At 38.4% G+C, this 21,982-nt stretch overlaps 2 protein-coding genes and 4 non-coding genes across 6 annotated transcripts; 5 read left to right on the top strand and 1 right to left on the bottom strand.

Moving 5' to 3' along the window:
- The first annotated feature begins 1,493 nt into the window (after positions 1 to 1,493).
- Positions 1,494 to 5,145, top strand: rpsa (ribosomal protein SA). The gene is made up of 8 exons (XM_056267011.1): positions 1,494 to 1,604; positions 2,208 to 2,379; positions 2,943 to 3,061; positions 3,343 to 3,588; positions 3,868 to 3,996; positions 4,526 to 4,694; positions 4,848 to 4,883; positions 4,997 to 5,145. Exons 2-8 carry the CDS (start codon positions 2,247 to 2,249, stop codon positions 5,089 to 5,091), a joined length of 927 nt encoding a protein of 308 aa, XP_056122986.1. The 5' UTR covers positions 1,494 to 1,604; positions 2,208 to 2,246; the 3' UTR covers positions 5,092 to 5,145.
- LOC130101412 (small nucleolar RNA SNORA62/SNORA6 family) lies at positions 1,987 to 2,128 on the top strand. The gene has a single exon (XR_008808985.1). It is a non-coding gene; the product is annotated as a small nucleolar RNA SNORA62/SNORA6 family (small nucleolar RNA).
- Positions 2,537 to 2,678, top strand: LOC130101411 (small nucleolar RNA SNORA62/SNORA6 family). The gene has a single exon (XR_008808984.1). It is a non-coding gene; the product is annotated as a small nucleolar RNA SNORA62/SNORA6 family (small nucleolar RNA).
- LOC130101414 (small nucleolar RNA SNORA62/SNORA6 family) lies at positions 3,126 to 3,265 on the top strand. The gene has a single exon (XR_008808986.1). It is a non-coding gene; the product is annotated as a small nucleolar RNA SNORA62/SNORA6 family (small nucleolar RNA).
- Positions 5,146 to 7,416: 2,271 nt separating the features above from the next.
- trnar-ccu (transfer RNA arginine (anticodon CCU)) lies at positions 7,417 to 7,489 on the bottom strand. Its single transcript has one exon. It is a non-coding gene; the product is annotated as a tRNA-Arg (tRNA).
- A 540-nt stretch (positions 7,490 to 8,029) lies between these two features.
- Positions 8,030 to 21,619, top strand: ift56 (intraflagellar transport 56). The gene is made up of 17 exons (XM_056267001.1): positions 8,030 to 8,112; positions 9,070 to 9,216; positions 9,314 to 9,406; positions 9,954 to 10,068; positions 11,527 to 11,576; positions 11,672 to 11,817; positions 12,009 to 12,180; positions 15,398 to 15,575; positions 15,667 to 15,722; positions 16,813 to 16,866; positions 16,994 to 17,057; positions 19,440 to 19,528; positions 19,611 to 19,694; positions 19,776 to 19,845; positions 20,045 to 20,151; positions 20,397 to 20,530; positions 21,414 to 21,619. Exons 1-17 carry the CDS (start codon positions 8,110 to 8,112, stop codon positions 21,523 to 21,525), a joined length of 1,674 nt encoding a protein of 557 aa, XP_056122976.1. The 5' UTR covers positions 8,030 to 8,109; the 3' UTR covers positions 21,526 to 21,619.
- Positions 21,620 to 21,982: the final 363 nt, after the last annotated feature.

Raw genomic sequence — 21,982 nt, 5'->3', positions numbered from 1 at the left:
TTACAGTACTTTTACTCTAAAACCTTTGGGAAAAATTGAGAAAAAGTTAAAATGCAGGGATGCATTACAATAATCAGAATTTAGGGGAAATAGGCTTAATTATCATGTAAATAATGTAACAATGCAAAAATCTATATGTATCTAAATAGATTTCAATTTCTTTAAGATAAATATAATTTCTTTCTTTTTAACTATTATTATCATCATTTTTTCCTTAAACTTTTGGGGGTAAACATCACCTGGACACATTTTCATGAAATTGACCCCATAAGCGTCTGGGTTTCTCATTCTCTCCAACGTTCTGTCTTGGTGATGGTGGTACTTTATCACTTGCCATTTTATGTACTTTGAGGGTTCAAGTTTGACCATTTAAATTCAGGAATTTGATGTACTTAATCATAATTTCTTTTAGTTGGCTGAATTCAATTAAGTTAACTAATTGTTTTGAATTGTCTTGATTGGCTTCTCCCTTACATAGCAAGCTTATCTACTGCAGAATGCATTATATGAAGTTTGAAGACTCATGGAGCCAAATGATACACTAGTTTTATATCAGATAAGAGGGTTTATAAGTTTCGATCACACTACGTGCATAGTTTGTGAAAGCACTTTACATTCAGTAAAGTTGGCTCCATTCCCCAAACTGAATCGTGTGTGTGTGTGTGTGTGTGTATGTGTATGTGTGTTGTAACATGTTGCTATGTAAGCCATTGTGCTTTGTGCTGTACTGTGGAGATATTAATTTTCCTTCACACAATCAGTATTGTCTTTTCAGCATTATTGTTGATATTTTGTCTTTGTGTGAGAATTTTTGCACATGCAAATGTCGTGCCTATGTTAATATGTGAATAAATCTACCCCGTTTTATAAATGGTGGTAAAAGTTTGATTTATGCATCTAGTTTTGTAACCTACACTATATTGTCAGCTTTAACACAGAGTACTGAAGATGCATTTAAAATCATTGATGCTGTTTTTGGTCTTTTTGCTTTATTAATAGACAGTACAGAACAATGGTCTAGTATACTGTTAAGGTGGCACAAAGAGGTCTTGCATCACTGTTATGCTGTGCTCTGCTGGGTGCTACTGATGGCACAAAAACTGACAGTCTGATAGCCATCAGTGTCCCCAGACATCCAGCTAGACAGAATAAATGGGGTCAGCTTTAAGGACACGTGGAGGGACTGAATCACTGCAGTGACACAAATCAAAAGGGGAGCAGTAACTATAACTCAGACACCAGACTTCATCAGCTCTTTGAGTTATGTGAGACTCTTGTCAGCTTATATTTACAGCTAGGATCTCTAAGAAAATAATAATATCTCTATAATGTCCCTCATAAACCCATAGGATATGCCGCTTTGGATCCATTTATGTATCCTCTCTTTCACGGGGAAACGAACATGGGGTCCGCTCACATGTGATATCCTCCTCCAATAGGGGGTGGTATGTTGATGTCTCGGTTAGACAGGACAGGAGAAATGCAGAGAGCAAGAAACCTCCCTAATATGATTGGTGGCCACCCGAGTATATATACTACGTCATTTCCTCATCCCGCCCTCTTTTCGCCGTGAGGTGCAGAACTCCATACGGCGTTGTCTCGTGGTGAGCAAAAATATATTATTTTGACGTGTTTTAAACGTCTATTTGAATCAGACTTTTTCAAATAAAGCTAATAATTGTCAATGTTCATCATTTGTCATGTTAAATGTGAAGTTTGCGCCATTTCGCTTAAAATATATAGGCCTTAACCGCGGCGTGTGATCTCGCGCAAGGAAACGCGTGCACGGCTACAGTCAGTGTAGCGCGCGCGGTGGTCAATCGTGAGATAAATTAACACTTGAGTAATTTGATCAACATTCAGTCTCTACATATTTTTTATTTTCTATTTTTAATTAATTGTTAGATTAAGTTCCACATTTAATCGACTTTGTGAGTGTTTTGTAGCATCTCAAGAATGCACGATCGGTCTTCAACCTGTAAACATCACGCACACCGTTAAAGCCTGGCACTGATGTTGGTGTTTGGGTGTCGGAAGTGTGCTAAAGTGATCAAGCTGGGTTTTCGCTAACACCATGAGGGCTGATGAGCCCTATGACTGGGGTTTGATAGTGACCAGAGCTACATTCATCCCAATTCATGTTAGAAATACTTACTCCACTTATCTATAACTTCTCGACTAAACTTTGTTCCTGTATTTCCTCCTAGCTCTCCCACTAAACTCGTTACACAGGGAAAGTGGTCACGATGTCCGGAGGTCTGGATGTCCTTCAAATGAAGGAGGAGGATGTGCTGAAGTTCCTGGCCGCAGGAACCCATCTGGGAGGAACCAACCTGGACTTCCAGATGGAGCACTACGTCTACAAGAGAAAGAGTGACGGTAAGAAGCGCAAGAAGAATAGAATATGGTTTAGAGATGCCTTGCAGGTGTTCTATCAGTCTTTAACTATAACTTAGTTGATCTTTGGAATAAGTTGCACGTTTCCTCATTGAGTTGGCATGAGCAGCATCTCACATTGGTTTAAATCCGTAAACAGTACGCACACTGTTAAAGCCTGGCACTGATGTCGGTGTTTGGGTGTCGGAAGTGTGCTAAAGTGATTTAGCTGGGTTTTCGCTAACACCATGAGGGCTGATGAGCCCTATGACTGGGGTTTGATAGTGGCCAAAGCTACATTAATCCAAATTGGTATATCAATAAAGTACAACTGTTTTAGTAGTAATGCTTCTGTCTTAATTTATATTTTAAACAACAATCAACATAAAACAAAAAAAGAAATGGTTTCTCCATGTGACCAGTAACTGACATCATAGAACAGTGAATCTTGTTAAAATATGGAAATATTAACTTGATCTCAGGGGCTTCTTTAGAAAATATTCTTTCAAAAGTGTTCAGATTTGGGTACCCTTGCTTTAACTGATCAGAGTTTTGCATTTCTGCAGGCGTGTACATCATCAACCTTAAAAAGACCTGGGAGAAACTGCTGTTGGCTGCTCGTGCTATTGTTGCCATTGAAAATCCAGCTGATGTCTGTGTTATCTCCTCCAGAAACACTGGCCAGGTAATTGGCAAACTCAGTGACGACATTGTCAACAGCATTTGTTTTAAAATCCCAAGTTTTTAGACAGGCACACTATTAAAACCTGGCACTGCTGTCAGTGTTTGGGTGTCGGAAGTGTGCTAGATTGATTTGGCCGGGATTTCGCTAACACCATGAGGGCTTTTACCCTATGACTGGGGTTTGATAGTAACCTGAGCCACAATGTTTTTACTGGATGCATTTTGTGAACATGACTCTTGGTGATTTTAGCGATGTTGATTGTCACTGCTCTTTCCTGTCAGAGAGCTGTGCTCAAGTTTGCCTCTGCCACTGGCGCGACCACCTTCGCTGGTCGTTTCACTCCTGGAACCTTCACCAATCAGATCCAGGCTGCTTTCAGGGAGCCCCGCCTCCTGATCGTGACTGATCCTCGCGCTGACCACCAGCCGCTGACTGAGGCCTCTTACGTCAACATCCCAACCATTGCCCTCTGCAACACAGACTCCCCTCTGAGATATGTCGACATTGCCATCCCATGCAACAACAAAGTATGAATGAGAAACCTCACTGTTAATCTATATGCTATGTTTGTTCTGTGTGAAGCTCAAACAGCAGAGCATGGCGCTAGCAACGCCAAGGTCATGGGTTTGATTACCAGGGGAATCCTATTGCATATTATAGATCTTATTGTGAACACTGCCTGGGAATTGAACCCTGAATGAAAAGCAAGAGCTGGAAAAAGTGTACCTCAAATGCAATGCGATTCGCTTTAGATAAAGGCGTCTGCCAAATGCATATGCTATAGTTTTAAATGTTTTGTGTTTTAGGGTCCCCACTCCGTGGGTTTGATGTGGTGGATGTTGGCCAGAGAGGTGCTGAGGATGAGGGGCACCATCTCCAGAGAGCACCCATGGGAGGTCATGCCTGATCTGTACTTCTACAGAGATCCTGAAGAGGTATGATGTGGCCCTTGAATTTGGTATACTCCGCAGATGAAAGTGTAAAGTTATAGAAGTTTACTGTAAGTTAATTTTATTGAACACAAAATTTTTTAATACAAAATATATATTTTACAAAATAATTTGAACACTAAAATTGCTAGAAAATCCTTGTCTGTTTCAAATTTGAAATTGATCAGCAATTGAGCCTCTGAATAAAATATTTGAACGCCAAATATCCTGGCACAGGGACACTGAGGATTGTTGTGCACTTGGAATATAACCTTTTTAACCAGATGGTTAATAAAGAGAATGTTACTTTAATCATAAGTGTAGTTACATTTTTAAGTTGACTAGTTAAACGTTAAAAAATGTTTTGCTATATTGCCCAGCCCTGTTGTATCTCTATCTGTCATGTAATAGCCTATGAAACTGATATGGCAAATTTAAATGCATCCAACCAATATTCAGAATAAGTTCAAGTGTGGCTTTATAACGTTTACTATTAAAAATGTGCTAACTGTGACTGATTTTGCTTCACCTCTAGATTGAGAAGGAAGAGCAGGCTGCTGCTGAGAAGGCTGTTGGTAAGGAGGAGTTCCAGGGTGAATGGACCGCTCCAGTGCCCGACTTCAACCAGCCTGAGGTTGCTGACTGGTCTGAAGGTGTTCCAGTTCCATCTGTGCCCATCCAGCAGTTCCCTGCTGGCATAGAGGGTAAGCTGCCTTTTATCTTTATTTCCCCACATATTGTTAATTGAATCGTTTTAGTAGAACAAAAGAGTTACGGTAATTATATTTGATCTGAAAATAAATTGATAATGCTATGAAAAATTACTGTGAACTATAATCAACTTTTCTTGACTTCAGCTCCTGCCAAACCTGCACCAGCTGAGGTGTTTGCAGGTAAGCAACGTTTCCCTTTTTTGATCAATTTGACAGCATAGACTGCACAATGCGAAAGATTAAGGCGTCTATGTAACATCTGGGGTAACTTTGAATGGCTCTCTCTTCAACAGAGGACTGGAGTGCTCAGCCTGCCACTGAGGATTGGTCTGCTGCCCCCACCGCTCAGGCCGGAGACTGGGGTGGCACCACTGCAGACTGGTCTTAAGAAGCGTTAACTTGTGTGATGCTTGTGAATCAATAAATTTGATTGTTTAAAATATTGCTTCTGATGTTTTTTATTTATTTATTTCTGAATAAGCAGTTAGTACTCAAAAGCAGTGTTTTACCAAGTCCACTTTTTCATTTACATCAGTAATTATAAAAATCAGACATTACAAATGTAGATGGACATGCTTTTAAGTCTTTTCAAATGATGGCTTAATGAAGGGATCATGTAGTCAGCTGAACAGTATTTTATAATAAATCACAATGGACAAAGTACACAACTTCCTTCCTTTAGTGAAAGAACAGATACTACCGGTCAAATTACTTGGTTACAAGTAAAAGTAAAAATATATCTTTACAACATGAGTAAAATAACAGACATCCTCGTTTTTAAAAGTACTCAAGTATCAGAAGTAAATGTCAATGCAGTTTTATTATTGTTGCATTGTATGTTATACTTGCAGTACCTTATGCCTGCCTACCCTTAATATCAATATCAAATTCACTTCTAGAACGCCGTTCCAGTGGGATTGAATAAGTGCAATCTGGGATTCTGACTTTCATTTCCAACCAAAATCATCCCCTGACTGATGTTACTACTTTCTATTCAAGGACCTTGACAGAAATGTAGCGGAGTAAAAAGTATGTCTTTCAAATGTAGTGAAGTTAAAGTAAAAGGTTTCCAGAAAAAATAATACTCAAGAACAGATACTCAAAGTGTACTTAAAGGGATACTCCACCGTTTTTTCACCGCCCCATTCATTGTATATGGGCCAAACAGAGATGAGGTTAGAAGCGACCAAGTACATCCACGTTTTCTCTATTTAAATATAGTTACACGAGTAGTTACACGACCAAGTATGGGAGAGGGGAGAGGACTTTTCACGAGTGAAGATATTACAGCGCCGAGTCGAAGTGCTCCCAATAAGTGCTATACCGCCATACATTATAGTTATCCATTTTACCCGCTTATAAAAAGCGCCACATTTTATTTAGTGTCACCACACTTGGTCGTGTAACTACTCGTGTAACTATATTTAATTAGAGAAAACGTGGATGTGTTTGGTCGCTTCTAACTTCATCTCTGTTTGGCCCATATACAATGAATGGGGCTAAGCTAACTGCTCTCAAAGTTCTCCGCCCGACAGAGCGATTCAGTGCACGCAATGAGACGAGAGAGGTATGTATCAACTCGTCTTAGATAAGAGAATAACATAGTTTAATATGAAAAAAACGGTGGAGTATCCCTTTAAATACATTACTCAAGTAAATGTACTTTGTTACTGTCCACCTCTGCCTGTTTTCCACAATTAAGTTTTACTCCACTCGCCTTTCTCTTTAATTGTGGAATCCTGCCATTGATAAACAACCCTTTCCCCATATGCCCAAATTATCTTTAATATAACCTTTGCCAAGGACAACCATCCCTTTCCCAGATGTCTCCAAGAGATGTATTTATTTAACACGTCTTAATAATGGGGTTAAAACTTCATTGGTATTCAGTGGGCCACAAATGTATTTGACCTTTGTTATAAATTATTTCTCACAGCTTTATAATACTGCTTCCATAATTATTTTATATATATTGAATTAAGTAAAGTTGTGAAGCCACGTTTTGATTGCAAGTGGTAGTACCAACACTAGCACGGTAGCATAATGAGGGTCCCTACCACTGATCTATATAATGACATTCTATATAGATCAGTGGTCCCTACATGCAAACCGAAGCATTGAGAACTTTGTAAGTGCACAGACAGTTTAATAAGAAGATACTTTATAAAGACAACACACTTCGCGTATACAGGCAGGATCCATCTTGGAAAACAGTCTTGACCAGTCGAACCACGAACGCCGTGCTAAGTGAGCTGAACTGTGACTTGGATTCTCATACGAAAGTATGGGACCCCTTTTCCCCTTGTATTTAGTCACCCATATATTTTAATAAACCGATATAATTCATGCATTTCCATGTAATTAGATTTCACTAACGTAATACCGATCGACCAGCTCACTTAGCACGGCGAGAACGGTCGACTCGGTACCAATGTGTTATTAGACCAAAGGTTCATTTTGTGCCGGAGCTGGTTTCACAGACAGGGCTTACATTTAAGCCAGGATTAGGCCTTAGTTCAATTAGGACATTTAAGTATCTTAGTGTGCCTTAGAAAAAAAAAATTACTGATGTGGATCTTGAGACAAAACAATGATGATGACATTTTAAGATATGTCAGTCAGTGCAACAACGTTCCTTTTAAACTTCCCAGGAGGTTTTGAACACATATGTACCAATTTAATGGTCGTATTATTATATATTATTAAAATGGTCCACCCCAGATGGGACTCGAACCCACAATCCCTGGCTTAGGAGGCCAGTGCCTTATCCATTAGGCCACTGGGGCTTTTACAGTAATAGTGTGACAACCATGCTTTGTTTACATATAATAATAATAATAATAAAAAAACACTTTTATGCTTTTTCTTCGGCTCCTGTGATATATTTGAATTATCTTTCGATTAAAAACACACGGCAAAGCTATGTGAAAGAATCATATCACACGGAGGTCTTCTGCCATGGATCTAGTCGGATCTAGTGAAGAGTGGGTTGCGTAGCAACAGCGTGATGCCGTGCCGCCAAACACGGCAGTAGAGATTAGCTAAACCAGGGAAATGCTCACAACTCCTCGACCTCTGGGGTGCTCTGTGTTATTATATACTATTTTATTTAGTTCAGGAGGATCGGGTGTGTTGTTCAAAGGCGAACGAAGATCTACTTAACATCTTGTGTGCATACCTAAACATAGTCGCTTTAACTCGCTTAGCAAGTTTGCTAGCTAGCAGGCTATCTGGCTAGTTCACCTCATCTACAGAAATACTGTTCCTGGATTAACGGATCTAACGTTAAATCAGCCCTGTTTGTATTGCGTGTGATTCATTTGATCGGCTTTATGGTGGTCAGAGTGATTGTAAAATGACTGGTTAGTTTCAGGACTGTTTTTGGGGACAGTGAATCATAATCACCATGGTGAGTATCAACCAACAAACTCTGCTGGATTTGGTTTGTTATTAAAATCATACAATAAATTGCACTAAGCAAGCAAGCGTAATTGTGTTTTTTAGTGTAACGTTAGCCGTCATATATATGAATTCAAGAAAATGTGCTCATCTTTAATGTCACTTTAAAAATCTTATTTTGTCTTATTGCTTTTTGAACTATATCTTATTGATGTATTTATTGCCAGTTTTAATTATTATAACTAAACTAAATTCCTTTTACAAAAGATTTCTATTTCAAATATTTTAAACTTTCTATTCATCAAAGAATCCTGAAAAAATGTGTCACGGTTTACACAAAAAAATTAAGCAGAAAAACTGTTTTCAACATTGATAATAATAATAAATTTTTATTTTAGCAGCAAATCAGCACATTTAGAATGATTTCTGAAGCATCGTGTGACATTGAAGACTAGAGTTTAATTACATGTACAAAGTTATTCTTATTTTGTAAAATACATTAAAATAGACAACAGTTATTTAAATAACTGTATACACTACAAATTCAAAATATTGGGGGAGGAAAGTGTTGTTATGTTTTTGAAATATGCTCACACAGGCTGCATTTAGAATTTGTAGTGTATACAGTAATAGTGCTTGTACTATCTATAATAAATGCAATAAATTACTTATAAAATAGTCACTTTGTGCAAAGATAAGCTGTAATGCATGACTAATGTGCAAAGGATTGTGCAAATGTTTTGTAAAATAGCCAATGATTAAACTTGCACAAAATATGCACATCTCGCTTCGGATAAAATTAGTAGATTTGCTCAGGCTATTGTTCTAAATGAGTGGATAAATTGATACGTACATGAATGATTACAAACTGGAGTAAGTTATGTTTATGTACTTATATTGAAATAATATCATTTAGATGAACCGTTGTACATCCTAATAGCACCAAACTCTTGTTTCTGTTCTGAAGCTCTTATCACGGATGAAACCAGCAGTGGGTGGAGAGGCGTCCACCGGTTCTAATGAGAAGAAAAATAAAAATAAAACGAAAAAGATTCCAAAACTTGAGGATTATCTAAACCAAAGAGACTACCTGGGATCTCTGACTCTATTAGAGGTACAAAAACAACCACATGAGACCTAAGATTACAACTCCATGACATTTATATGATCTTATGAACTTTCGTACATTTTAAACTCTCCCTTAATATCAGTTCCAGCGTAATGGCGGAGAGTCAGTGGAGCATGCAGACCTTTGGATCGGATTCTGTGCCTTTCATTTGGGGGACCACCAGAGAGCAATGGAGGTTAGAGAAAGAGATTCTGCAGGATGTTGGTTCCAGTCTGTTTATGCTTGGTTGGGGGATGAATCACCTTAAGCCCCTTTCACACAGAGATTCCGGAAAATACACTGATAATATGTCCTGGGATTTTCCCAGGATTGTTTGATTTTTGGTTCTGGAATCTGTGTGTGTGTGTAAAGACACGTGACATCAGGATGTGACATGTTTGCAGACATTTTTTCGTTCTTCCTTTGTTCCTTGACGAACACAAACTTTCTTCTTTGTTAATGTGCAACGTGAACATTGATCTGCATTTAAAACCCCCAGTCAAAGACATCACTAAGACACACCCATACGGCATCGGTCCGGCCGTTGTTCACACCAAGACTGATCCCAGCGGGATCAATCTCGGGAGGTCTTTGCGTTCACACAGAAGGCATTCTAGCAAATCTATGGCAATTGTCTGGGATCAACGCTCTGTGTGAAAGGGGCTTTAGAGTGACATTATGGCTGATTTAAATTAGTTGTATGTAACATGAAATATTCTTACTTGTCATATTTATCAATCCAGGAGTACAAGGCGCTCACTTTGAGGCCGGATTGTCCAGAGGATGTTTGGGTATTTCTGGGCTGTGCGCTCTTTTTCCTGGGGCTTTATTCCGAGGCGGAGGAGGCAGCACTAAAAGGTTTGTCTTCACAACCTTTCAAAAGGTTGGGGTTGATAAATTTTTTAAAGGGGTCATATAATGGTACATGCACTTTTACAAGTTGATTGTACTGAAATGTGTGTTGGCAGTGCCTGTACACAACCATAATAAAATGATAAAAATCCATCCAGTGTTTTTGTTTTAATCTCCTTATATGTTTTCCCCTGCCTCAAATTGAGCCGTTCGATTTTGTGACGTCACACGCTCGGAAGCCCCTCCCACGATTGTTGATTGACAGCATCGTTTCAACACAGACCCGCCCTCGCTCGTGAGAGCTGTCAATCATAGTCTGCGCGGACCGGCGCGGTCATTGTTGATATGCTGGAGCACTGTCTATGAGCAGAATGGCGTCTAAGCGATTGTGGTGTTCTGTTCTTGGGTGTAATAACGAACACAGCAGTCATTTTAATGTTCCTAAATCCGAACCGCTGAAGACGCAGTGGCTGAGTTTGTTTTCGAAGGGAATATTCCCCACGAGCAACGTCAATGCTCTCATGTTTGCGCGAATCATTTCTCAGCAGACTGCTTTATAAACGAGGGTCAGTATAAAGCTGGATTTGCTAAGAAGCTGCTCCTGAATAAAGGATCGGTACCAGCTATTCGTGTTCCTGCTGAACCTCTAGAACAACTGAAGTGAGTGTAACGTTTTATTAAACTTTATATTAATATTTATATTAATCTTTGCAAATCGCTAGCTGCACGCTTCACAATGAATGCGTCTAAGGTTTACACTCAGGGTACATTACGGCATGTTTTCTATGTATGATGTTCTCAATATAATTCATAATCCCACGTTTATACTGAACAACGCGTTATGGTTATTGTGTTATTGTGTTACAAACGGTGTACACACAGAACAGAGAGGCGGGGTGAGCAAAGCTCATTATCATTTAAAGTCATATGCACTGAAACGGCGTGCTGAAAACAGAGCTGTTTTTGACCAAGTAAAATAAGTGTTTTCTTACAATACTAATGAGAATTTTTAATTAAAGTATATTACAAACTTTTAATTTAGACCCTAAAGAATCATACTAGCTTGTACAAAAATGGCATTATATGACCCCTTTAAAAAGTTTTTGAAAGAAGTCTGGGCGCATTTATTTGATAAAAAAATATCGTAATATTGGGGAATATTATCATTTATAATCGCTGCTTTCTGTTTTAATCTATTTTAAAATATTATTCTTATGATGGTATAGCTGAATTTTCAGCATCATTACTCCAGTCTTCAGTGTCACATGATCCTTCAGAAATCATTCTGATATGCTGATTTGCTGCTCAAGAAACATTAATTATAATGATCAATTTTGTGGAAACCATGGTATGTTTTCATTTTCAGGATTCTTCTGTGAATAGAAAGAACTGCATTTATTAGAAATATATATATATATATTTGTAGCTCATCATCCAAACGTTATAGCATGCTGTCTTTTTCAGGGCCAAAATCTCAGCTTCAGAATCGCCTACTCTTTCATTTAGCTCATAAGGTCAGTTTTTCCATAATATTTCATCCCCTACATGACATTTTCATGGTAGCGCATTGAAGATAATGGCATTATCTGCTTTGTCCGGCTCTCTGAAGTTCAATGATGAAAAGAAGCTGATGGGTTTCCATCAGAACCTGGAGGACGTGACAGAGGATCAACTGAGCTTGGCTTCCATTCACTACATGCGCTCTCATTACCAGGAGGCCATTGACATCTACAAACGCATCTTACTGCAGAACAGGTGCTTCACAACACATCGTCATCATCACATCAACATATGATCAAGCATCTCTGAGAAACAATAAAATGCATTTATGCAAAAACATAATCATATAAAGAAGCGTTAACATTTATCTTTATTACATTGAAAGTCAACGCATTCTTTGTAAAGCACAACATTGACTCATGATTCGTCTCTCTCAAATTCTACAGAGACTTTCTTGCCCTGAATGTGTATGTGGCTCTGTGTTACTATAAGCTGGATTATTATGACGTGTCTCAGGAGGTGTTGGCCGTGTATCTGCAGAGTATTCCTGACTCTACTATCGCCCTCAACCTCAAAGCCTGCAACCACTTCAGACTCTACAATGGCAAAGCTGCTGAGGTCAGCTACACTAATGTGTATACAAATACACAAATTATTTTATAACGTTAGGGCCTGAGGTTTTGTAGTCAAGGCCAAAGTTACTTTGATGATTATGAACTTCAAGACAGCATTAATTTACGATGCATTTTCATTCGGTAATGTGAAATACAGTACCGTTCTAAGGTATGGGGTCAGTACGATTTTTAAAAGAGGGTTCTTATACTCATCAAGGCTGTATTTATTTGATAAAAAATACAGTAAACACAGTAATATTGTAAATTATTATTACAATTTAAAATGACTGTTTTCTGTATATTGAATATATTCTTAAAGGAGCTGTATGTAAGAAATTTATTTCAATTAATCATAAAATGGCCCTGATATGTCACTAGACATTAAGAAATCATGTACATTTCAAATACTTATATCACTGACAACAGTTGTCCGGCCAGCATATTGTCATTTAAAAAGTGCAGTTGCAGCCCTCAACTGATGTTGATGTTGTCATGTTGTGTTTTGGTCTGATGCTCCACCCTCCACCGATCTACCAATCACGAAGTCAATAGTGTTGCAGCATCCGGGTTGCCAGCTCTGCTCTAGTTACCACAGCTGCAGCTCGTCACGTTCCTGCGGGATCCTGCAGCCTATCTTTTTCAAAAGTGTGTTAAACAGTTTAGAAGCAGATCTCCTAGAAGTGGTAAATGCCTCACTTCTCTCTGGTAGTTTTCCAAACTCCCTGAAAACTGCAGTTGTCAAGCCCCTCCTGAAAAAGAGCAATCTGGATAAGACCATCTTGAGGAACTATAGACCGATCTCAAATCTTCCTTTCATAGGCAAGATCATTGAAAAAGTTGTCTTCAATCAGCTGAACAAATTCTTAAGCTCAAATGGATACTTTGACAATTTTCAATCTGGTTTCCGATCGCATCACAGCACAGAGACAGCGCTCATAAAGATAATAAACGATATTCGCTTAAATACTGATACAGGCAAATTATCAGTGCTGGTACTACTCGACCTCAGTGCTGCATTTGACACTGTCGATCACGACATACTTCTTGACAGGCTGGAAAACTGGGTGGGGCTTTCTGGGATAGTCCTAAAATGGTTCAGGTCATACTTAGATGGGAGAGGTTATTATGTGAGTATAGGAGACCATAAGTCTGAGTGGACATCCATGACTTGCGGAGTCCCTCAAGGCTCAATTCTTGCACCACTCCTGTTCAACCTGTATATGCTCCCAATGAGCCAAATAATGAGAAAGAACAAAATTGCTTACCAGAGCTATGCAGACGACACACAGCTCTACTTAGCCCTATCACCTAACGACTACAGCCCCATTGACTCCCTGTGCCAATGCATTGATGAAGTCAACGGTTGGATGTGCCAAAACTTTCTTCAGTTAAACAAAGACAAAACTGAAGTCATTGCGTTTGGAAACAAAGATGAAGTTCTCAAGGTGAATGCATACCTTGACTCTAGGGGTCTAACAACTAAAAATCAAGTCAGGAATCTTGGTGTGACTCTAGAGTCAGACCTTAGTTTCAGTAGTCATGTCAAAGCAATAACTAAATCAGCATACTATCATCTGAAAAATATTGCAAGAATTAGATGCTTTGTTTCCAATCAAGACTTAGAGAAACTTGTGCATGCTTTTATCACCAGCAGGGTGGATTATTGTAATGGACTCCTCACTGGCCTTCCTAAAAAGACCATAAGACAGTTGCAGCTCATACAGAACGCTGCTGCCAGGATTCTGAGCAGAACCAGAAAATATGAACATATCACACCAGTCCTCAGGTCTTTACACTGGCTCCCAGTTACATTTAGGATTGATTTTAAAGTATTATTACTGGTATATAAATCATTCAATGGGCTAGGACCTCAATATATTGCAGATATGCTCACTGAATATAAACCTAACAGATCACTCAGATCATTAGGATCACATCAGCTAGAAATACCAAGGGTTCGCTCTAAGCATGGAGAGTCTGCTTTTAGCTATTATGCCAGCCGCAGCTGGAACCAGCTTCCAGAGGAGATCAGATGTGCTCCTACAGTAGTCACTTTCAAATCCAGACTCAAAACACATCTGTTTAGCTATGCATTTACTGAATGAGCACTGTGCCACTGTTCGTCCGACTGTTTTTACTGTACTGGTTTTGTCTTTGTTTGTTTTCTAATTTCTAATTTATTTATTTTTATAATCTCTGGAAGAGATTTTGAAGGAGAGCGGGAGAGTCTTCACTCCGATGAGGCGAGTGAAGGAGTAAGTTATACTGCTGTATAAGAAGTCGCTGAGAGCGTCGTTAAGGGTAACGGCAGCAGACAGCGCACACGAAGCGTGCTCTGTGGGCCCCGCTGGGCATTACTGGTGTAGCACCACCCCAGCAGAGTACATCCCTGGGCTAGAGGTCCAGTGGCACCGTAAACCGGCTCAATCTCTTCCATCTCAGATAGGGGTGGACCAGTACTACTTTATTTTATTTTTTATTCTAAACTGTTTTAATTATTCTTATTTGTTTTGATTATTTTAAATTCTTCTATGTAAAGCACTTTGAATTGCCATTGTGTATGAAATGTGCTATATAAATAAACTTGCCTTGCCTTGCCTTGCCTATCTGGCAACCTTGAGTCAGGGAGGAGGGGGAAAGGATACACCGCTCTACAGTAATTTGAAAGTGATTGCAGTACCAGTTTTGGCCACAATCTTACATACAGCTCCTTTAAATGTAATTTATTCTAGTGTTTGTAAAGCTGAATTTTCAGCATCATTACTCCAGTCTTCAGTGTCACATGATCCTTCAGAAATCATTCTGATATGCTGATTTGCTGCTCAAAAAAAACATTTCAAATGTCAAAAACAATACTTTTTTTTCAAGATTCTTTGTTGAATAGAAGGTTCAAAAGAGCATAATTTATTTAAAAAATAAAACAAACTTTTGATCAATTTAATGCATCCTTGCTGGATATATATATATAAAAAAAAATCTTACTGACTTTCAAACTTTCAAAAATTTTAGCAATTTATTTGATCCATTTGTGGTTTGATTGGATTAAGAAATGTGATATGAACTGTAGTAATGTTATGCGAAAACAATGTTATACTGGTTTTAGGTCTTTTAGAGGAAACATGAACTGATCATTTGTTTACAATAACATTTATTAAGAAAGTTAAATGCATGTTGGTTTTAAAATCTCTAATTTGCGTTTTTCTTCTTCTTGACTCTTTAAGACTGAGTTGAAGAACCTTATAGATATCTCCTCCAGCTCGTTTCAGTTTGCTAAAGAGCTCATCCAGCACAATCTGGTGGTGTTTCGCGGGGGTGAGGGGGCCTTGCAGGTTTTGCCTCCTCTGATTGACGTCATATCAGAGGCCAGACTCAACCTGGTCATCTATTATCTCAGACAAGGTATGTTGATCAGGTGTGGCCTTTTGTCTTTAGCAGATACAGCAAGACTGGCTAATCGGGTTAGTTATTAACTTTGTCATCTGACTTTTAGATGACATTCAGGAGGCCTACAAACTCATCAAAGACCTTGAGCCCACCACACCCCAGGTATTTAGGTCACACTAATGCTTGTTTCTCTCATACATAATACAGCGCAGTGATTGGATTAAAATAGTTCATTATCATGAATAATGCAGAGAAAAGCTCAGAAACTGATGATGTTGACACGTACTCTCCATCCACGGCAGCCAATCACCACTCCAAATAAACGTATACCTCACATTTGGTGCAACTACGCTTTTTAAACTGGAAGAAAGAAATGGTTCCGAAAAACGAAGAAACCGTTCCCCTTAATATTAAATATAAATTGTGAAATCAGGCGTATAAGTGCTATTGTTGTTGTCATTGATGTGCAACCTATACATAGGTTAAAGGGATTGTTCGACCAAAAATGAAAATTGTGTCATTAATTAATAACCTTCATGTCATTCCAAGCCTGTAAGACTTTCGTTTATCTTCGTAAAGAGATTGTAAAACGAATCCATATGAATTGAGCAGTTAAGTCAGAATTTTCTAAAGAGACTCGATCGCTTTATATGATGAACAGATCGAAATGAGGCTTTTATTCACATATAAACATTGATCGACGAACATAAACAGAAGCTCAACCAAACCTGCGTGACACGTGAGAACAAACCTCTTGCTGAAGCTCAATTGCGCCACGTTACATGAGAATGAACCTCATTGGTTCTCGCACGTGAAGCGAACATGCTTGAGCTTCCGTTTACCACATCTGATGTGTGAGTTGATCAATGTTTATATGTGAATAAAAGCTTACATTCAATATGTTCATCAAATAAAGTGATCGTGTCTCTTCAGAAAATTTGGACTAAACCACTTAATTCACATGGATTAGTTTTACGATCTCTTTATGAACTTTTTGAAGCGTCAAAGTGGTAATTGTGTAGCTGTCAATGGAAGGACAGAAAGCTCTCAGATTTCATTAAAAATATCTTCATTTGTGTTCCGAAGATGAACGAAGTCTTACGGCTTTGGAACGACATGAGGGTGAGTAAATGATGACAGAATTCACATTTTTTGGTGAACTAACCCTTTAAAATGTATTTTAGGGTTTAATGACCTTTAAAATACATTGTGGGTCTAGTGATAACTTTTTGTTCTCTGGTGTGATTTACAGGAATATATTCTAAAGGGGGTGGTGAATGCTGCTTTGGGACAAGAAATTGGATCGGTTCGTGAGGTTTATTTATATCAGTTAACAGTATTTCCTCTCAAACTCCATTTCTCAGCAAAGCCTTTGTGCATGTTTCCCAAATCTCTGTTCTCTAATCTCGTTATATGTTTGTGTATTTTTACAGAGGGACCATTTAAAAATTGCCCAGCAGTTTTTCCAGCTGGTTGGAGGCTCAGCCAGTGAATGCGGTAACATCATTGTTTAGGCTAACAATAACAGTATTAGCGCTGGTTCAGCAGCCGGGCCCCTGTGCTGTATGGAAGAGAGTCAGTGACAGAGTTTGTTTTCTTGGCACAAACTATGCCTGAACCTACACTGAAAAGGTGGCTTTCAATTAGACGTCCTTTCTATTTTAGTTCTAAATGTAATTTGTGACTAACATGGTCAAAATCATGATATATTATTATACACTGAACAAAATTATAAACGCAACACTTTTGTTTTTGTCCCCATTTTTTTCATGAGCTGAACTCAAAGATCTAAGACTTTTTCTATGTACACAAAAGGCCTATTTCTCTCAGATATTGTTCACAAATCTGTCTAAATCTGTGTTAGTGAGCACTTCTCCTTTGCCGAGATAATCCGTCCACCTCACAGGTGTGGCATATCAAGATGCTGATTAGACAGCATGATTATTGCACAGGTATGCCTTAGGCTGGCCACAATAAAAGGCCAGTCTAAAATGTGCAGTTTTACTGTATTGGGGGGGTCCGAAAACCAGTCAGTATCTGGTGTAACAATATTATATTGTTATCTCATTTGCCTCACGCAGTGCAACACATCTCCTTTGCATCGAGTTGATCAGGTTGTTGATTGTGGGCTGTGGAATGTTGGTCCACTCCTCTTCAATGGCTGTGCGAAGTTGCTGGATATTGACAGGATCTGAAACACGCTGTCTATACGCCGATCCAGAGCATCCTAAACATGCTCAATGGGTGACATGTCCGGTGAGTATGCTGGCCATGCAAGAACTGGGATGTTTTCAAGAACTGGGATTGTGTACAGATCCTTGCAACATGGGGCCGTGCATTATCATGCTGCAACATGAGGTGATGGTCATGGATGAATGGCACAACAATGGGCCTCAGGATCTCGTCACGGTATCTCTGTGCATTCAAAATGCCATCAATAAAATGCACCTGTGTTCGTTATCCATAACATACGCCTGCCCATACCATAACCCCACCACCACCTTGGGCCGCTCGATCCACAACGTTGACATCAGCAAACCTCTCACCCACACGATGCAATACATGGTGTCTGCCATCTGCCCTGTACAGTGAAAACCGGGATTCATCCGTGAAGAGAACACCTCTTCAAAATGCCAGACGCCATCGAATGTGAGCATTTGACCACTCAAGTCGGTTACGACGACGAACTGCAGTTAGGTCGAGACCCCGATGAGGACGGCGAGCATGCAGATAAGCTTCCCTGAGACGGTTTCTGACAGTTTGTGCAGAAATCCTTCGGTTATGCAAACCGATTGTTGCAGCAGCTGTCTGGGTGGCTGGTCTCAGACGATCTTGGAGGTGAAGATGCTGGATGTGGAGGTCCTGGGCTAGTGTGGTTACACGTGGTCTGCAGTTGTGAGGCCGGTTGGATGTACTGCCAAATTCTCTGAAACGTCTTTGGAGACGGCTTATGGTAGAGAAATGAACATTCACTTCACGGGCAACAGCTCTGGTGGACATTCCTGCAGTCAGCATGCCAATTGCACGCTCCCTCAAAACTTGCAACATCTGTGGCATTGTGCTGTGTGATAAAACATTTTAGACTGGCCTTTTATTGTGGCCAGCCTAAGGCACACCTGTGCAATAATCATGCTGTTTAAGTACTCACTAACACAGATTTAGACAGATTTGTGAACAATATCTGAAATAAATTGGCCTTTTATGTACATAGAAAATGTCTTAGATCTTTGAGTTCAGCTCATGAAAAATGGGGGCAAAAACAAAAGCGTTTATAATTTTGTTCAGTGTGTGTATATATATTATCATTAAACCACTGTTTTGAAACTATCTGAAAACCATTTTTTAAAAATAGCCAAAATAGATCATTTGCTTGATTCCTGTAGATCGGCACTGTTTATTTACACACGAGCAGCCCAACGCACATCAACCATCTTCCCAAATTTTATATATATATTTTAACAACAACAATAATAAATTATTATTATTATTATTGAATTGTCATATTGAATGGATTCCAATAAAACAACAGTGTGAGTGTGTCAAGTATAGAGAGATTCATTGTATTTAAACTTTAATTCTAGAGTGAGTTTTCCCCTATATCCTCATGTTAAGATGGATGGATAGATAGATAGATAGATAGATAGATAGATAGATAGATAGATAGATAGATAGATAGATAGATAGATAGATAGATAGATAGATAGATAGATAGATAGATAGATAGATAGATAGATAGATAGATAGATAGATAGTTGAGTTTTTGCTATATCGAACACAATTAAAATGTACATTTTGTAGATTAATGGATGCTGTTTATTCTGCCCTGGACATGTAAAATGCATTTAATTATGTATTTTCTGTTGTCTTTTTTTTAATAAGACACAATACCGGGCAGGCAGTGTATGGCCTCTTGTTTCTTCCTGCTGAAACAGTTTGAAGATGTGCTAATATATCTCAACTCAGTCAAGGTAATTCACATATCAGGGTGTTTGAATTGAGAGCAGAAACATAAACACATCATCCTCAAATAGTCATCTGGTTTCCCGGCAGAGTTACTTCTACAACGACGACACATTCAGCTTTAACTACGCCCAGGCCAAGGCTGCCCTGGGAAACTACAGGGAGGCTGAAGAGGTACAGAATACCATGGGGTTCAGTTAACATGATTTAGGAACCAAGTGCAACTCTGACTGAATCTGAATTTAATGTGAACAGGTGTTCCTGCTCATCCAGACTGAGAAGATCAAGAATGATTACGTTTACCTCAGCTGGTTGGCACGCTGCTGTAGGTTCTTCTATGTGTTCAAAAGTTTTGATCTGTGGCCAGCTGATTTTCTATTCTGCTTTAGTAAATGTTCTGCTTTGCTTGTAAAGAAGATGAATGGCTCAGATAGTCTTTGGAAAAGCAACTCTTTTTGATGAATCATTTCTGTAGACACATCAGACCACTCACTCTCTGATGTCATCCTCCCCCTCTGTTGTAGACATCATGAATCAGAAAGCTCGACAGGCCTGGGAGCTTTATCTGAGGCTGGAAACCTCATCTGACCCTTTCAGCCTCCTGCAGCTCATCGCAAACGACTGCTACAAGGTGCCATAGTATGAATCTGTGACTGGAAACACATTCTCATTAATATATCCGCTTCATTGTGTCACTAACATATTACTATAACCACCATAGAGGATAACCATTTGTTTAGCCCGCTGTCGTTCAGACACCTTCAGAAGTTTATGCTGTTTTTTCTACATCCCTGATTCGGCTTGTTGTGTCCCCAAAAGGACTTTCTTCTGAAGTTTCATTAGATTATTTATATTTCTTCTATGACCTCTTTTCAGATGGGGCAGTTCTACTATGCAGCTAAAGCGTTTGATGCTTTAGAGAGACTGGATCAAAACCCTGAGTACTGGGAAGGGAAGCGTGGAGCATGTGTTGGGATCTTCCAGCTCATACTGGCAGGCCGAGAGTCCAGGTATGAACCGATGCCATACCTGAGCAATGAGTTAAAGCCATTATTATTAGGTTCACATTATTAAACTAAACTCTCTTATTAGTTATTTACTTAACCCTGTAAAGCCTGATATATGAAATAATAGGGTTTTTTTTTAAATGGAACTGTTTATTGAACCTTTAGATAAAATATATAACAATGTTTTAATATGTGTTAATCTTGAGTTTCATATTTGACACGTTACGGTTTTATTGCTCATATCATATAGGAGAATATAGAGTTCATGCTTGAGGAGAAATACATAAAATGCATACACGTGTCAGTTATTACTATATATCTCAATAATATGTCTTAATAAGATAATATTTAAATGCTTTGTTTTATAATCAAAGCTCCGTTGTTTTTATTATGGGAAATAAAAATATAATGCAATTCAATACAATGATGATTAAGAGATGAACAAATAAACGTTCCTCAAAAGCCTGATGTATCAAATTGGATACTCACATTTTAAGATTTTTTTTTATATAGAAAAATCATATGTATGAATAATCAAGTAAATCTAAATTCTTCAGCCCAGTAAATGTTCTTCTTAAAATAAATAGTTATTCTTACTTTACTTTATAAAAATCTGTAAAAATATTCACAGCAAAGCAAACACATGTGCACCACAACCTGAAGGAGGGACTTTTTTTTAGAACTACACTAAAGGCCTTTTACTTGCTAATTTCTTTTGCTATCAGTCAGATGTAGTAGATTGTAGGATCATATTGATAATTTAGAGGTTTTAGATATTTGCGTTAAAATTGACAGCTGTAGCTCACCCAAGTTCTGCACCACCATTAACTGATTGAGACTGGTCATGTTTTCTATGTTTCTTTTTTTATTCTGCTTTTGTTTTCAGAGAGACACTGAAGGAGGTTTTGCCAATGTTGAGAAGCACTGGCAACCCACAAGTTGAGTACATCATCCGCATCATGAAGAAATGGGCCAAAGACAACCGAGTGCCTTTATGATTACCTTTACAAATGAGCCAACACACACCAGTACTTGGTCTTGGATATTCATTTTTTTGTAAATGTTATTAAAAATATATTTTTTTGTATGGTATCATTATGTCTGCTTGTTTGTCTGTCAACAAAATATGTGATTAGCACAACATTTCAGATGGATCTTAGAAAGAAAAAACATCTCATGTTCTTACAAGGCTACAATAACTGCAGCCTCTCTATAACATTTATTTCGTGTTTGTTACATTATATCTTTTAAAAAAATATTTTCAGTTGTCACAAAAAGAAAACTATATTTACAATGTATCCTTGTCAGTTAATTTTTTTGTGAGATGGACAACAATGCAACAAATAAAGTTTATATCTTTTCATTCTTGAGGCAACATAAGCCTTTAATTGTTTTGTCTTGGAACACTAAATGTCTATAGGTTTTATATAATTATATGGAGTGCTATGAAGATTC

Source organism: Rhinichthys klamathensis, unplaced genomic scaffold (assembly GCF_029890125.1).
Source record: "Rhinichthys klamathensis goyatoka isolate OS25496 unplaced genomic scaffold, OSU_Roscu_1.1 h1tg000254l_1, whole genome shotgun sequence".
Lineage (NCBI taxonomy): Eukaryota > Metazoa > Chordata > Actinopteri > Cypriniformes > Leuciscidae > Rhinichthys > Rhinichthys klamathensis.
Note: the sequence above shows the minus strand (reverse complement) of the source record. Positions and strands in the feature narration are given on the sequence as shown.

Excerpts from the sequence above, each read along its gene's own strand:
- ift56 (XM_056267001.1), top strand. Across the intron at positions 15,723-16,812 it reads TTGAGCCCACCACACCCCAG|GAATATATTCTAAAGGGGGT; the intron begins GTATTTAGGTCA and ends TGTGATTTACAG. Across the intron at positions 19,695-19,775 it reads ACTACAGGGAGGCTGAAGAG|GTGTTCCTGCTCATCCAGAC; the intron begins GTACAGAATACC and ends TAATGTGAACAG.
- rpsa (XM_056267011.1), top strand. The coding sequence starts at position 2,247 with ATGTCCGGAGGTCTGGATGTCCTTCAAATGAAGGAGGAGGATGTGCTG. Across the intron at positions 3,589-3,867 it reads CCATCCCATGCAACAACAAA|GGTCCCCACTCCGTGGGTTT; the intron begins GTATGAATGAGA and ends TTTGTGTTTTAG. Across the intron at positions 4,884-4,996 it reads ACCAGCTGAGGTGTTTGCAG|AGGACTGGAGTGCTCAGCCT; the intron begins GTAAGCAACGTT and ends TCTCTTCAACAG.